This window comes from Dryas octopetala, chromosome 2 (genome assembly GCF_963921425.1).
Source record: "Dryas octopetala chromosome 2, drDryOcto1.1, whole genome shotgun sequence".
Classification (NCBI taxonomy): Eukaryota; Viridiplantae; Streptophyta; class Magnoliopsida; order Rosales; family Rosaceae; genus Dryas; species Dryas octopetala.
Genome location: NC_141367.1, coordinates 15,747,160 through 15,760,830, shown reverse-complemented (window position 1 = coordinate 15,760,830; position 13,671 = coordinate 15,747,160). Strand labels below are relative to the sequence as shown.

Genomic DNA, 13,671 nt, shown 5'->3' with positions numbered 1-13,671 from the left:
TTGTTAAAACTTACCTTGTCTCAGTATATGTAACTCACTATTACTCCAGATATGAGTTAATTTTTCCTAGATGCCAAAAATAAAAATTGTAGATAGTAAAAGTAAGAAAGATAATTTTATCAATTTTTCTTGACAAAATTGGAAAGGGCCCTCATAGTTATGCAGACTTTCAGTATGCAACTGAATCTTTCTCCATCTGGGTGCTAGAATGTGTCATGTCCTCAAGTGTTTGGCAAGCCAATTAAAAGCAGTTCCATACAAATAAATACTAGATTAAATCTCATACGTGATAATTGTTAGACAACCACTAGACCCCAAAAACTTAAGTTGTTTGGGAATGAGCCAACAATGTATATCAAGGTAATACCCCCCTCACATGCAGCCCCACCCTACAAGTGGAGAGGCAGATAAATGCAGATAGAGAAACATATAGGTGTAGCCTCACCCTACACCAAGCAAATAACAAAGAATTGAGAAATGGGGATAGGAGGTTTCAAAATAAAGACCTCTTGCAACTAAGGCTTTGATACAATGTTAGACCCCCCAAAACTTTAAGTTGTCAGGGAATGGGTCAGCAATGTATATCAAGCTAACAATATGATAACAGTTGTAGCAGCATCACCAATAATAGAAACAAACCAACAACTAGCAGAAACTACATATGACTATCTTAAGGATCCCCGCTTAGTACTTACCGATGGCATTCTAGTAGCTGATTTTCCATCAAGAACAAATTACATTAAAAATTTCCTGAGCAAGAAAAGTACCTAAACAGAGAGAAAATCTTCAATAAGTATATGCAAATCAAAAAATAGAAGACAAGAAATATTGATTTAGTACTGATGAGACTATACCACAAATATTTAATACAGGTCATATTTCTATGCTGCACAAAATAGATATTATACTTCAGCAATTGAAATTTACGAAGGATTTATTACAAATTATGGTCTTGTACATGCTATGATACTCTGCTGACAAATAAGGCCACAATGCAGACAGAATGAGACATGTCTTCTTGTTCTCTTTGTTCATCAGTCATTGCATGAATTTGGTTTAAGGACAACATGCTGCCAAAACAAATGACCTGAGATATTAAATGTCCAATGGAGAAATTCTCTAGATGAATCGCATGCTGCTAAAAGATAGTTAACCATATAATTAAATCGTAAGAGAATATAAGAAAAATTTATCAACCCTGGATCTCATTTACTAAATGCATGTTGCACATCAGAAATCAAAGAAGTACCTTAATTTGTGTCCTATTATAAGTGTAAGTGATGTGAACAGACCCATCACTAGCCTGGATAACTGCTGGATATGAGAACTCCAATCCCAAATTCTCCTCCAATGTCAGAGCATCATGCCAAGAGTCCCCATCATCGTTGGAGAGGGCAACTTTAAGTACACCCCTTGAGATTGTGTTATAAGCAAGTAGAATAGAGCCATCTCTTAGCTTTACCCCATCAATACCTAATAAGTTGTAAAGCAAAGATTGAATATGAGAACCAAAAGATGACAAAGGATGTTTAATTAACACACACACACATTACACACACATGTTATATCAATACCTAGATATACATATACTGCCTTCAAGAATGAAAGAACTGTAATTCAGTCATAAACCTGAGTTTGGATTAGGTAGTTCAGTAGGTTTTGCATGATCCCAGTTCTGCCCACCATCATAGGATTCTGAGATACAAACTCTACCAATCTGATCAAAGGATCGCAATAAAAGGCGCAAGGTCCCTTTTGCAGTCTGGTAAGGAACTGGCTGAATCACACTGAGGGTTTCATTTTTGACGTAAATAGGACCATACTTTTTCCAGGACCTAACAGAATCTGTTGCGACCTGTTGAATCATATATGTCAGCCATCCATTCCAAACGTCACTAAAGTTTAATCACTCTACGTGATTGAGTTTCTGCGACAACCTCCACCCATGCCCCCCAAGAGTTCCAACTTTCAACAGAGGATCCACAGAGCAAAACTCCATTTTCCAGCAAGATTGGCTGAGTAATATTAAAGTAGAACATATAAGAAAAGGAGCCTTTCAGTGTCAAGAATGATTCACATTTGATGACATGTACCAGCATCTATCATATGAATTCAAGTAACACCTTATTCTTTATTGGTCCTAATATACCAGGAGGAAGTTGTTCTCTTTCTGTCCAAGTAAGACCTTTATCATATGACCGCTTCATGCATCCACTCCATCTGACATTAATTAAACCGAAAGTTAGCAGAAGCCATCAAATAAGAAAAGTGAAATAAAGTTACAAAACATCATTAGTATGATTGAGTTTGCATTTCTACAGGGAAAATGTTAAGGAGCACAATTTTAAATAAAAAATCCATTATCACAGTTGAATACAAACTTTTTAATAACTATTTTGACAAATAAATAGAAGCTCCATTTAAGGATTAATCTAACTAGAAAAGGAAAAGTTAAGGTTACTTTTCCAAGAATAAATACCAACAAGACAAAGCTGAAACTATATTCATTCTAATATTTAAATTTTACATGATATCAAAAAGAGACCACCATCAAAACTGAGTTAAGCTTAAGCTAAAACATTCAACAGGAAATCATTAAGGTTAAATTAGAATCCTAGAAAGAAAGAGAAAATTATTTTTGCTAAAAGAAGGAAGAAATAGATTATACTGAATGAATGAATTTTGCTGGGGGTGGTGGGGATTGAAGAAGATTAAAATTTTTTTGTTGCCCAGTTGCTGGTAAGTCAGAATATTTTGAGTTATTTACATCAAACAATGCCGTTTGAAACAAATGGGAAGCCTGAATTCATAAGGTTAGTACTCAATCTTTTAGTGTCAGACTGTCAGTTATGAAGCTCACCCTCAAGATTCTGTTGCATTTCACCAACCCCCAACCCCCAAACCAACCAAAAGAAAAAGAAGAAAATTGTACTTCAAGATCAAAATTGATCTAGGCCTCTAGTACTAGGCGATGAGACTTGAACAGCTAAGCTAGTTGGGGACCTACATGAATAATTTTCTTCTAGTAATAAGTAGAATGCAATGACAATGATTTCAATCACGTAGAACTATCCCATCCTGTTCTTTTTCTTTTTGCTTGGGGGGATATAAGCCAAGTAGCATTCAAACCTAACAGTAGAAAACAGTTATGAACATACTCGTAAAGAGATACAAAGAAAAACTTGAAGATTTTAGTAAAAATTGACTGCAAACATGTATAGATAATAGTAGGAAAAATTTACTTTTGAACCTCTTGTCCTATTTTATAGAACAGCAGCAGCTCATCTGATGGAAGTTTGAATAACACAGGGTTCCACATTGGAATGTCAGGTTGTTCATCAGCAATGACAGGTGACTGCCAACAGCCATCCTGCCCAGAAAAATTCTACTCTTAGTGTTAGGAATCACATAAAAGTTCGACAAGGACTTTATCAACAAAATTAAGAATGAATCTATCAGTCAATTGGACTCAAATGGGAGAGTGATAACCTTCAGTTGCAGTGCGTTGTATAATTCATATCTTAAGTAACCAGACAATAGACAAATGGGGGGAAAAGTAAAGGAGAGATCTTTGTTAGAATGAAAGCAAAATCCATGAATTCTGTAAATATAGTTTTGGTCAATTTGGGGTCGGTTGTAAAACAGAGCAAATGTTCTGCTTTACTCGGATTTCTTGCAAAAGCAAACCACAGGTAGGTTTAAGGTTTAGCATAAAGTGGAAGTGCTAGAATACGAAAAAGAACCATCAACTGCACAGAAATTTCTAATAATTGAAATTAAAGAAGTCAAGGTTTCAAATTAGATGCTCAATGTACATGAGCAGTACACGCATGCAGATTCACACCCACACACACACACGCTAAATGTGTTCTCCATCCTGAAAATCATTGCAATCAAAGATACAACCTTTGCTCATAAAGTGAGCGAGTCTAATGGATCGTAAATATTGTTACCTTGTACGTCTGCAACCAAATTTTCACATCAGGTGCCCCCTCTGATGTACCTCCAAAATAAGCAACCAAAAAATGATCTTTATCAACCTACACAAAAAAAGAAAAGAAAAAAAGCACTGGTCTGGTTAGCTTATGCGGGGAAAATAAAGACTACATAACCATAAAGAACTACAAATCTTTCATTTTTTTTTTGTCCTGCACAACCTCAACAATGGTAGAAGCATGACAGCTATTGAAGGGAGCAGAATTTGCAGGAAATGTGAATTCCTGTAACAAAGGCTCCTCAAGATAACAGTCCTTCCTCATATTTATACTTGGGGGAGCAGATGTTGTAGTATCCGCAAATATACTATCTAATTTTCTGCATAAATTATATTTCTGTGTTAATAAAAAGATTTTTAAATGTATATGCATAAATGGATGTGCATCTAGACGCAGAGTTACAGAATGACCAAATTCAATAACATAATTCGGAAAGTTTTAGCTTAATCTTATTTACAATGGATATGTCAAGGAATCAAATGAACTAGCCAAGTGAACCATCATCAAATAAAAAATAAAAAAATAATGAATATGGGGTTTCTGTTTGTGTCATCAAATGCATCAAATACAATCCCAAAAAGAAAAAAAAAAAAAAATGGCCCGAGAGCTCAAGTAGCATTGCAAGAATAGAGTAGAGACTTAGGTCCTAGAAAAAAAGATTTCAAAAAAATGAGAGTACATAGGGTCATGGAACCTGGTGGGGAAGACATGAAAAGGGTGAAGCTGGTGGCCGTTGGCATGCAATGTGAGACTGGGAAGGAAAAAAAGGGTGAAGCTGCTTCCAAATCTAGATAGTGGGTTATGCAGATCAGAGACATTGAACAATGAAAATAGCAAAAACAGAAATAAAGACAGCAAAAGAACCAACACAATGCTTCCGACTGATTTCCACATATTTATCAACTAATGCTTCTATGAAATACAAATGTTCCTCAAAGCTATATAAAATAGAGTACTGCAGTTGCCATCGCAAGAAACAGAGATGGGTTTGACTTTGACACTTTGTTTGTCACAGACAGAGGGGACTGATTAACAGCTGCTCTGAAACTCAGCTCACAGCCTCACAATACGTATAAGGCATCACCAATGAATGGGGCAACTGTATACGCTAAAAAGTGTCGTTTACTAATTCATCCGCACTTTTATATGAAAATTTATTATATAAAAAATTTATCAATCTGAAGTAAATAGTTAGAATAAATATTATTTTATTAATTTAATAAAAATTACTTTATTAAAATTAATAAAATAATAAAGTTGTTAAATTTTTTTATTAGTTGAATAGTAAGTGAATTCCAAATTGTTCTGATTTAACATTAGGTCAAATATACCATAATTTTTCCTTAAGTCAAATTTGACAATGAGTTTGCCTCATTCATTAAAAACCCAAAGGTTGGTCCTCTCATCGCACTCGTCTTTTTGATATAAATTGTGTTGAAATCGGAGATGTCCCCGGAAGGACACTATTCACTGCCGCAGTTATTGTTCACTGCAGACAACCGTCGTGTGCGGCAGTGCTGAGACCAGGCAGCAGCGTTTTCTGCTCTCCTCTCGATTCTAGAGTCATTTTTGACCTGTTTTGACTCGTTAATCGTGTACACGTCGATCAGAGGGAAAACCAAGTGATTTTGAAGCTTTTTGGAGAGACTCGGGAATAACTCGCCATTTATTTTCCTAAATATTTTGAATTAGATTACCTAAAGAAAAATAGTTGGAACTTGACCCTAGTGAGTTTAGAGCCATTCTATTTTTGTGAGTGTTATACATTAATCTTTAAATTTTTTTTGAGTCTACATTATGTCGTTGATGATCTCATTATTCTTTCTTATTTGGTCAATTTACTTGAAAATGACATTGAATTTTGAATCATGGCACTTGAAGTTCCTTTAGTTCAATTGAAGTATCATAGCCATACTTGACTTAGGAAATGATTTTAGACAATTTTTGATTAAGTTTGAGCCTTTCTAGCCATCCCTTTCATTAAATAAAATTTTATCACTAGTACCCTTTTTGAGTATTCATTTAGTGTTTTCTTATATTCAAATAGCATCACAAGCTTGGCCAAAAAAAAAAAATAGCATCACAAGCATCGGTTTCTCCTTCTTCACTCCAAACTTGTCTTTCCCACAAGACTAAGTTTGTGGGGGCGTGTTAAACCTCTGTCAGATTCCTCTCCAATTTAGGACTCCTATTACTTGCACTTGTATCTTTTATTTGTATGACTTTGTTTGCTTATTCCTTGCGGCACAAGGTTACTACTTGTATAAATACTTGTTAAATATAAGTAAAACAATCATCAAATTTTCATAATTCTACAGGGGGTGGGAAGAAGATTTCACTTTTTTTATTTTAATTAAGATTAGGGACAAAGATGGAAAGATAGGAGATTTTTTTTTTATGGCTGCTATATATACACCCTTATTTTTCTCATATCACACCCCTTACTTACTATACACCCATTTTACTTTAATTTTGGACAATTTCTCACTACAGACCCTCCTTCCACCCCTCCACCGGTGGTCGGACCCACACCATCTCCTTCTGCCCCTCTCTCTCTCTCTTTCTCTCAATTTTTCTCTCTCTTTCTCTTTCTCTTTCTCTTTATCTTTTCCCTTCCTTCTCTCTCTGTGCACCACCCATATCGGCCTCCTTTTCCGTCTGGAAGAAGGAGTGGGAAGAGAGAAGAGGAATGAAAGAGAGAGGAATAAGAGATGCGCGGGTTGGCAGCGGTGTGGAGTTCGACCTCTAGCGACGAGGAGGTGGTGGATGAGAAGAGGTCGGGAAGGGCAGAATGCTTGGTTCTAGTCTTTTTTTGTTTTTTTTGTTTTTTTTGTCATTCATTGTCTTTTTCGTATTAGGTGATTTTTATCATTTCATAAATTAGTTAAAGGGGTGTGTAGTAAGAAGGTAGAAGGTGTTCAAATAGTAGACATCTTTTATTTTTGGTGAGTTTTGAAAAGAAAACTGAGATTTCTTTAGAATTACCATGCCATTTTGTTTTTGAGTCTGTGGGCCAACTCAATGCTCTTAAAGGCTTGTTTGGTACACTATACAAGACTAATTAAAATTTTACTATATTGAAGCACAAATATAAAAATAAGGCTCAATTACAAAATGCACCCACCAACTATAGGGGTAATTTTAAATTGGTCCATTAACTATAAAACATTTCAAATACATCCACTAACTATCAAAAACCTACAAATTAGCACTTATGTTAAAATTTCCATCCAAAAAACTGTTAAGTGCCACATGGACAATGCTGACGTGGCATTTGATGTTGACATAACATACTGGTAGGGGTATTTTCGGGTAAACGTGTACATTATCTTATTAAAAAAAAAAAATTAAGCAATGTGGCTACGTTGAGTTTTGAACTTCTGACCACTAAGTTGAAACTCAACCACTCCTCCACTTGAACTAACTTCACTTCTTTTTCATTTAGTGATATATAATATATTTATAAGGTTTTACCTACTTTACTCCAGCAAATATAAGTATTTTTGTACCTAACCTTGGTCACTAGCTTTTAGTTTCACGCTTTCCCAGCCGCCATCTTTCTCTCAATGCTCTCATAGTTTCTGCATCCTCATTTTTTTTTATATTTTGTTTCATCTATAGTATATCTTTTTTTTTTTTTTTTGCCAATCATCTATAGCAAGATTATTCTTACTGGAGTACATATATTGGCCAATCATCCTCTTTTTTTTGCACCAATCATCTATACTTATATTTGGCCAATCATTTATAAATTGACAAGAGTTAGGTAGAAAATTACTTATATTTGTTAGAATAAAGTAAGTAAAACCTTATAAATATATTATGTCACTAAATGAACAAGAAGTGAAGTTAGTTCAGGTGGTGTAGTGCTTGAGTTTAATTTGGTGGTCAGCCGTTCGAAATTCAATGTAGCCACATTCCTTAATTTTTTTATTGAATAAGATAATGTCCACCTTTACCTGAAAATACCCCTACCAGTATGTCATGTCAACATCAAATGCCACATCAGCATTGTCCATGTGGCACTTGACAATTTTTTGGATGGAAATTTTAACATAAGTGTTAATTTGTAGATTTTTGATAGTTGGTGGATGTATTTGAAATGTTTTATAGCCCAAAGAAAAAAAAAAGAGAAGTCCCAATTAGTATTCTTTGTTTGTATATTATGTAAAAATTCCCTTTTTTAGCCCTTTTTTGCAGGTTATAATCTTGTTTGGAGGCAAGGTTGAAGTCCATAGTGCTTGAAATGGATACGCGGGTGGTTATTCATCGTCTACAATACACGGATGAAGATCTTGCCACCGATGAGCACCTTCTGGAAGAAGCTAAAAGTTTAATTAGTTTATTTGATCATTTTTGTTAATATGTGCCTCGTGTTTGTAATACCATCGGTGGCTCATACCATTGCACATTTTGCTTTGTCTTGTGAGCATTCTTGGGTTTGGGATGGTATGGCTCCTCCTTGGCTTGAGCCATATCTTCTTACTGATGGTGTAACTCTTTAGCCTCTTTCAATTAAAGCTTTATTATCAACAAAAAAATAAAAAATAGTCATGTTGAGCTCTAAGAACAATTTAATATAATTCAGATTGACACAATTTAGCATAACAAACAAGCCCTAAATGAGCAAGTACAAGTAGAGCTTGGGACACCATTTTTTGGATTGTGCCTCATCCATAGCCCAACCATGTATTTAAGGTCCTAATCCTTTTAGAAAAAATTATTTATGTTAAAAAACTAGAAAGAATGGGAAGTAAAAATAAGATGATTTGTACTCAAATTACTTGTCATAAAGTCTCTTATTTATAGGCTTAGGATGATGGAAAAGGTTACAAGCATTTACAACCAATAGCGTTGTAATGCATTTACAGCATATGTCACAAGACAATCAGTGCATCAGTTACATGAAAATTGGTGGAAGATATATAGGTTGTGGTGGTCATCTACCAACCCATATATAACACTCCTCCATGTCTGCCACACAATGCAAATAGCCTTCCCCTTTCTTAATACTGTTTCTAGACTCAGTGCCGTTCCTGACATTTTAGAAGCCGGGGTGAAAATCTGAAATGGGTGTTTTGTACAATATATATATATATATATACAGGCTCCTTCTGTTGAGGTATACCTCAACTTATTTATGTTGAGGTATACCCTGTTGGGGCCCACACGAGCCGTTTTGTGTCGATCCGAACCGTTCAATTTTTACATCTCCATAGATAGATCATCCTTGCAAAAAATTAGCCAAATCGGAAATCATTTGTCTATCTAACTTTGATCAAAAAAATGGACGAACCAAGTATTTTCGATGAAACCGTCCATTTGTTTTATCAAAGTTAGATAGGCAAATGATTTCCGATTTGGCTAATTTTTTGCAAGGATGATCTATTAATGAAGATGATCCTTGCGAACGGTTCGGATCAATACAAAATGACTCATGTGGGCCCCAACAAGGTCATACCTCAACATAAATAAGTTGAGGTATACCTCAACAGAAGGAGCCTGTATATATATATATATATATATATATATACAATTCTATAAACATGTTTTTCATTTACTTTTGCTTGAAAATTAAAAAGAAAATAATACTTTCATTAAACATAAGATGATATCACAATTTATACAAATTTTGAATAAAAAACCTTGGACAAGAAATAATTAAAGTTATAGGGCCTTTGAACATACAAACTTTGAACAAAAAGAAATTAAAGCTGCAGCCCTTGGACTTGTCAAAAAGAGGTTCTTCAACAATCTGAGCAACTATGTGATCAAATGCACCGCCTAAAAAACACAATTACAATAAGATAATGACCAAAACAGTTAATGAAAATGCCTGAAAACAGGGCTAAGAAAGAGATTAAGACTCAAGAGAAGATTAAAGAGGGGAGCTAAAGGCTAAAGGCTAAAGCCTTGAGAATCGAATGGATTAACTTCAAGTCTTCAATTTAATTGAACCAATTGATTGAGGATTGAGGAAGAGGGCGACTGAGAAACTGGGTTAGTTTGGCGAGCTGAAAGCCTGAAAGAGAGAGAGAGACTGATAGAGAGAGTGAGATATTTGTTTAAGAAAAAAAAAAAACATTTCAACTTTCAGCTTTTTTTTTTTTCTCAAGGCATGTGCAATGATTATGCAATTTTGGGCCAATAACTTTAGGCCCCACTTTAAAAAAACTATAATTTTTAACTACCAGCAATTATATATACACACTAACATTTTTTTTTTATAGCAACACACTCAAGCTACTCAACAGCAATTATATATATATACATATTCTAATTTTAAATATTAAAATATATACTATACATATATATATATATACATAAAATTTGGGCCTCCCTTAAAATTGGGCCCTGGGCGGTTGCCCCTGGTGCCCTTGCTCAGGACGGCTCTGTCTAGACTTTGTATATATGACTCCCTTTGGACTTAATGCATGAATCACATTTTTACCATTTCTCAACTTTCACTTATTTCTTTTTATCACATCACTTGTCTTGATTGGATAATTAGCTGTGACAAAACTTTGAAAGGATGAAAAATTAGTTGTGAAAAAATATTGAAGTGGAACTTAAGAAATAGACAGTTTGGGTCATAGGATTACATCGTGCGTTAAGACCCAAAAAGATAACTAGCTTCTTATTAATTTACTAACAAAACCTATTAGTATCTGAGCGCATCTATATACATATGAAGATGTCTCATTTTAAATAAATGAACATCCTCACTAACGCATCGTAGCACGCAAGTAAAAGAGATTAAGGAAAACCAGCATTAACATTAAGAAAGAATCTAGAGTTCACCAGAGAAATATGAGAGAAATCTCAAAGTTTTTTGATTAAAATGATAATAATAATAATACAAGCAGCCAAAAAAGTTTTTTAAATACTTTCACAATCCTAGACGTTTGGAATTCAAAACGGAAATAAAAATGAAAATAAAGTACAATTTAGGAAACTTATTCAAAAACACTATTACTTATTTGAAGCCCTAAACGAAGGAATTTGACCAAAATAGGCCCTCGGTCATCGCATGTGGCCATGACTTGCATTTGTCTCATCGTACCCTTCGAATTGGTATATCATGGGTCTATTTCTGACGCTGGGGGCCGGGTTGAAGCTTGTTCCTTTTTTTGGCTTTCTGGCGGTCGAGTTGTTGCATGAACTGTTCTGCCATTTGTTCTACATCACTCATCTAAGACATTGTTCGATCAGAATCGTTTGTTTTCTAGATCCCCATTAAAGATTGTCCAACATTTTAATCATCTAAATTGTGAAGACAAACACAATTTATCAAATAATTAAGAAATGATGTTGATGGTACTCAAATAACTAAACATTCCAATTTAGTTGATATTTTGTATTTACATTACACCGACCAAACCAAACGGAGGATAAATGGATTGGTTTGATTCGGTTTAGTATAGGATTTGAAAAAAATTAAAATATATTAGATCGGCGGTTTGAACAAAAACCAAACCATTGCAAACGGTGCTCACTCCTAGTTTCTGTCATCATCTTTTAAATTTCCTCTAAGACTGTTGGGCTTATAGTACGTTAAAACAATATTGTTTCATCCTTGGCAGTACGTCGTTGTTGAAAAGGTTGACTATAAACCCATAATTGATCCATGATTATGGGATTAGTTGATTATCCTTTGATTATGGATTTTGATTATTGATTAATTAATTAGCCTTGAATTATGTAATTAGGCATAAATTATAGAATTAGACTATTTTCATAGTTAAGCATTGTATCTCTACTATAAATTCCTTGAAGATGGATAAGAATAAAGTAACTTAGATTAAGGTTTTTTTTGTCAGTCGCGGTAGTCAGATTGTCGGAAACCACCGTCAGTTCATGGTCTTCTCTCCTTTTCCTTTTTTCAGATTCTGTTGTTCAGATGTCCATCTTCGATCTTCTTCCTAACATATAAATATGACGGCAATGCTGGCAAGCAAAATGAACTTACCAGTTTGCTCACACTGTTTGACCCAGTACTCCAATCATTTGGATTTCATATAAAGTTAAAGACCTCCAAGCACCAAACTAATGAAAAACTCATTCACCATCATGTAATTTTTTGTTTCTCCACACCAGGTCTGTGGTCCACAATCATAGACCATGTAAGAAGAGAATGAACTACCTCAAGCCCCTTAATTTGCACAACAAGAAATTGATTTAAGTAGATTATATATCACAACAAGGACCAAACAATGCTTCTAGAAGGCGATACTGTAGAAACCATTATGTTGGTGTCACCTTCGACGTTAACAATTGTGGGTTGTGTGAATTAGATGGAACTACATAAAACAAAAGCAACCAAAGACTCATTTGGTTAGTTGGGCCATAGTTAGTTGTCCTAAGAGGACCTCTCTAATGAATAAGGCCCTCCTTACTAAAGCTGGTTGGAGACTGTTAAAAAAGGATGATGGTCTTTGGGCGGAAATATTTAGCAAAAAGTATCTCAAAGCTGGTGTGCATTTTATTCTGCACTTGAATAAATGGAATGGGGCCTCTCCCACCTAAAAGAGCATTACTGATGGGTTTGAGGTTCTCAGAAAAGGTATTCGGTGGAGAGTTGGCAATGGTCTGAACATTTAAATCTTGGGATAATCTCTGTGTTGCCAAGGAGATCCTCCAGTCCTTGGCCTTAAATCCTAATAAAAGTGTTGATAGCCAATGTTTGGTTGCTAACTTCATTTCTAAGGCTGGTTCGGATATGTATCTTCTGCCATCCATCAAATCCTTACTATTCTTGTAGGATTGGTCATGACAGTGAGGATTCTGTTATTTGGCATGGCTCCTCTAATTGTGAATTTATCTGTAGAAATTTGACTTATTTGATGATGGGGGAGGTAATTGGCCTTATCTAGGCATATGAAGCTCCATCCTAAAGTTAAATTATTTTTGTGGATTGTCCTCCGTGGAAATTAAGCTCCTCACTAATGATCAAAGAATCAAGATAGGCATGTCTTAGGACCCCTCTTGCTCTATTTGTGGCTGTGGGATGGAGTCTCATAAGCATGTTTTTGTGGATAGTAAGGTTGCTTCTCAAGTTTGGACTTCCTTGGAGTAGCTTATTCACTTGCTTTTGTCTCAGTTTGCTACCTTTAATGAGTGGTTAGAAGCCAGTATGAGAGCTTCTACCCCTCATAAGCTGGGCTTGCTTTGGTATCTTCTTTTTGCTGTTGTTACAGCTTGGTTTCTCCGGAAATGAAGGTGTAATGCTATTTTTTATCATAACTTTAGCCTTCCCTCCAATTCTGCTGGTTGTGTTGTGCAGTTTGCTGCCAATTGGTTTAAAGCTAATTCTTCTGCTAGCAGCAAAGCTCCCAGAGTTCAAGCCTTTCTTGCTTGGAAGCCTCCACCAGTTGGTGAGTTCAAGTTGATAGTTGATGATTCAAGGGTGAGTAGTGATGGTCTCCTGAGTACTGGTGGTCTTATCAGGGACTGGAATGGGCAATGGGTCACTGGTTTCATATCCAATTTTGGCTCTGGTGAGATTTTGCATGCTGAACTTTGGGTTGTCCTTCAAGGCCTTAGGCTGGCTTGGAAGCATGGCATTACCAAGATTCATGTGGAGGTTGATTATGAGGCTGTTGTGAACCTTGTGAAGGGTTGTGTTAGCTACAACCTACCTCTTTGGCTTATTGGAGCTGTGAGTTTGGGCATGTGC

General features: G+C 35.3%; 1 protein-coding gene across 5 annotated transcripts; it reads right to left on the bottom strand.

The window, feature by feature from the left end:
- Nucleotides 1–470: 470 nt before the first annotated feature.
- LOC147293438 (BNR/Asp-box repeat family protein) lies at nucleotides 471–5,039 on the bottom strand. 5 transcript variants are annotated; one of them, XR_015120454.1, is made up of 10 exons: nucleotides 4,690–5,039; nucleotides 4,158–4,314; nucleotides 3,954–4,040; nucleotides 3,243–3,385; nucleotides 2,124–2,220; nucleotides 1,938–2,015; nucleotides 1,630–1,855; nucleotides 1,250–1,473; nucleotides 942–1,070; nucleotides 471–767 (listed from the first exon to the last, which is right to left on the bottom strand). XR_015120454.1 is itself a non-coding variant. In XM_086232757.1 (9 exons), the coding sequence occupies exons 1-9, from the start codon at nucleotides 4,887–4,889 to the stop codon at nucleotides 735–737; spliced, it is 1,245 nt and encodes a 414-aa protein (XP_086088883.1). In that variant the 5' UTR covers nucleotides 4,890–5,039; the 3' UTR covers nucleotides 471–734. The 5 variants fall into 5 exon arrangements, 3 of the variants coding, with proteins under 3 accessions (XP_086088883.1, XP_086088882.1, XP_086088884.1); XR_015120455.1 differs by having other exon boundaries at nucleotides 959–1,070; XM_086232757.1 differs by lacking the exon at nucleotides 942–1,070.
- Between the last annotated feature and the right edge of the window lie 8,632 nt (nucleotides 5,040–13,671).

Bases quoted from the DNA above. Each gene is read 5' to 3' on its own strand.
- LOC147293438 (XM_086232756.1), bottom strand. From the start codon at position 4,889: ATGTGGAAATCAGTCGGAAGCATTGTGTTGGTTCTTTTGCTGTCTTTA. The intron at 1,474-1,629 runs GTTTATGACTGA...ACAACTTATTAG, and splicing joins ACTACCTAATCCAAACTCAG to GTATTGATGGGGTAAAGCTA. The intron at 1,071-1,249 runs GTACTTCTTTGA...TTGTTTTGGCAG, and splicing joins ATAATAGGACACAAATTAAG to CATGTTGTCCTTAAACCAAA.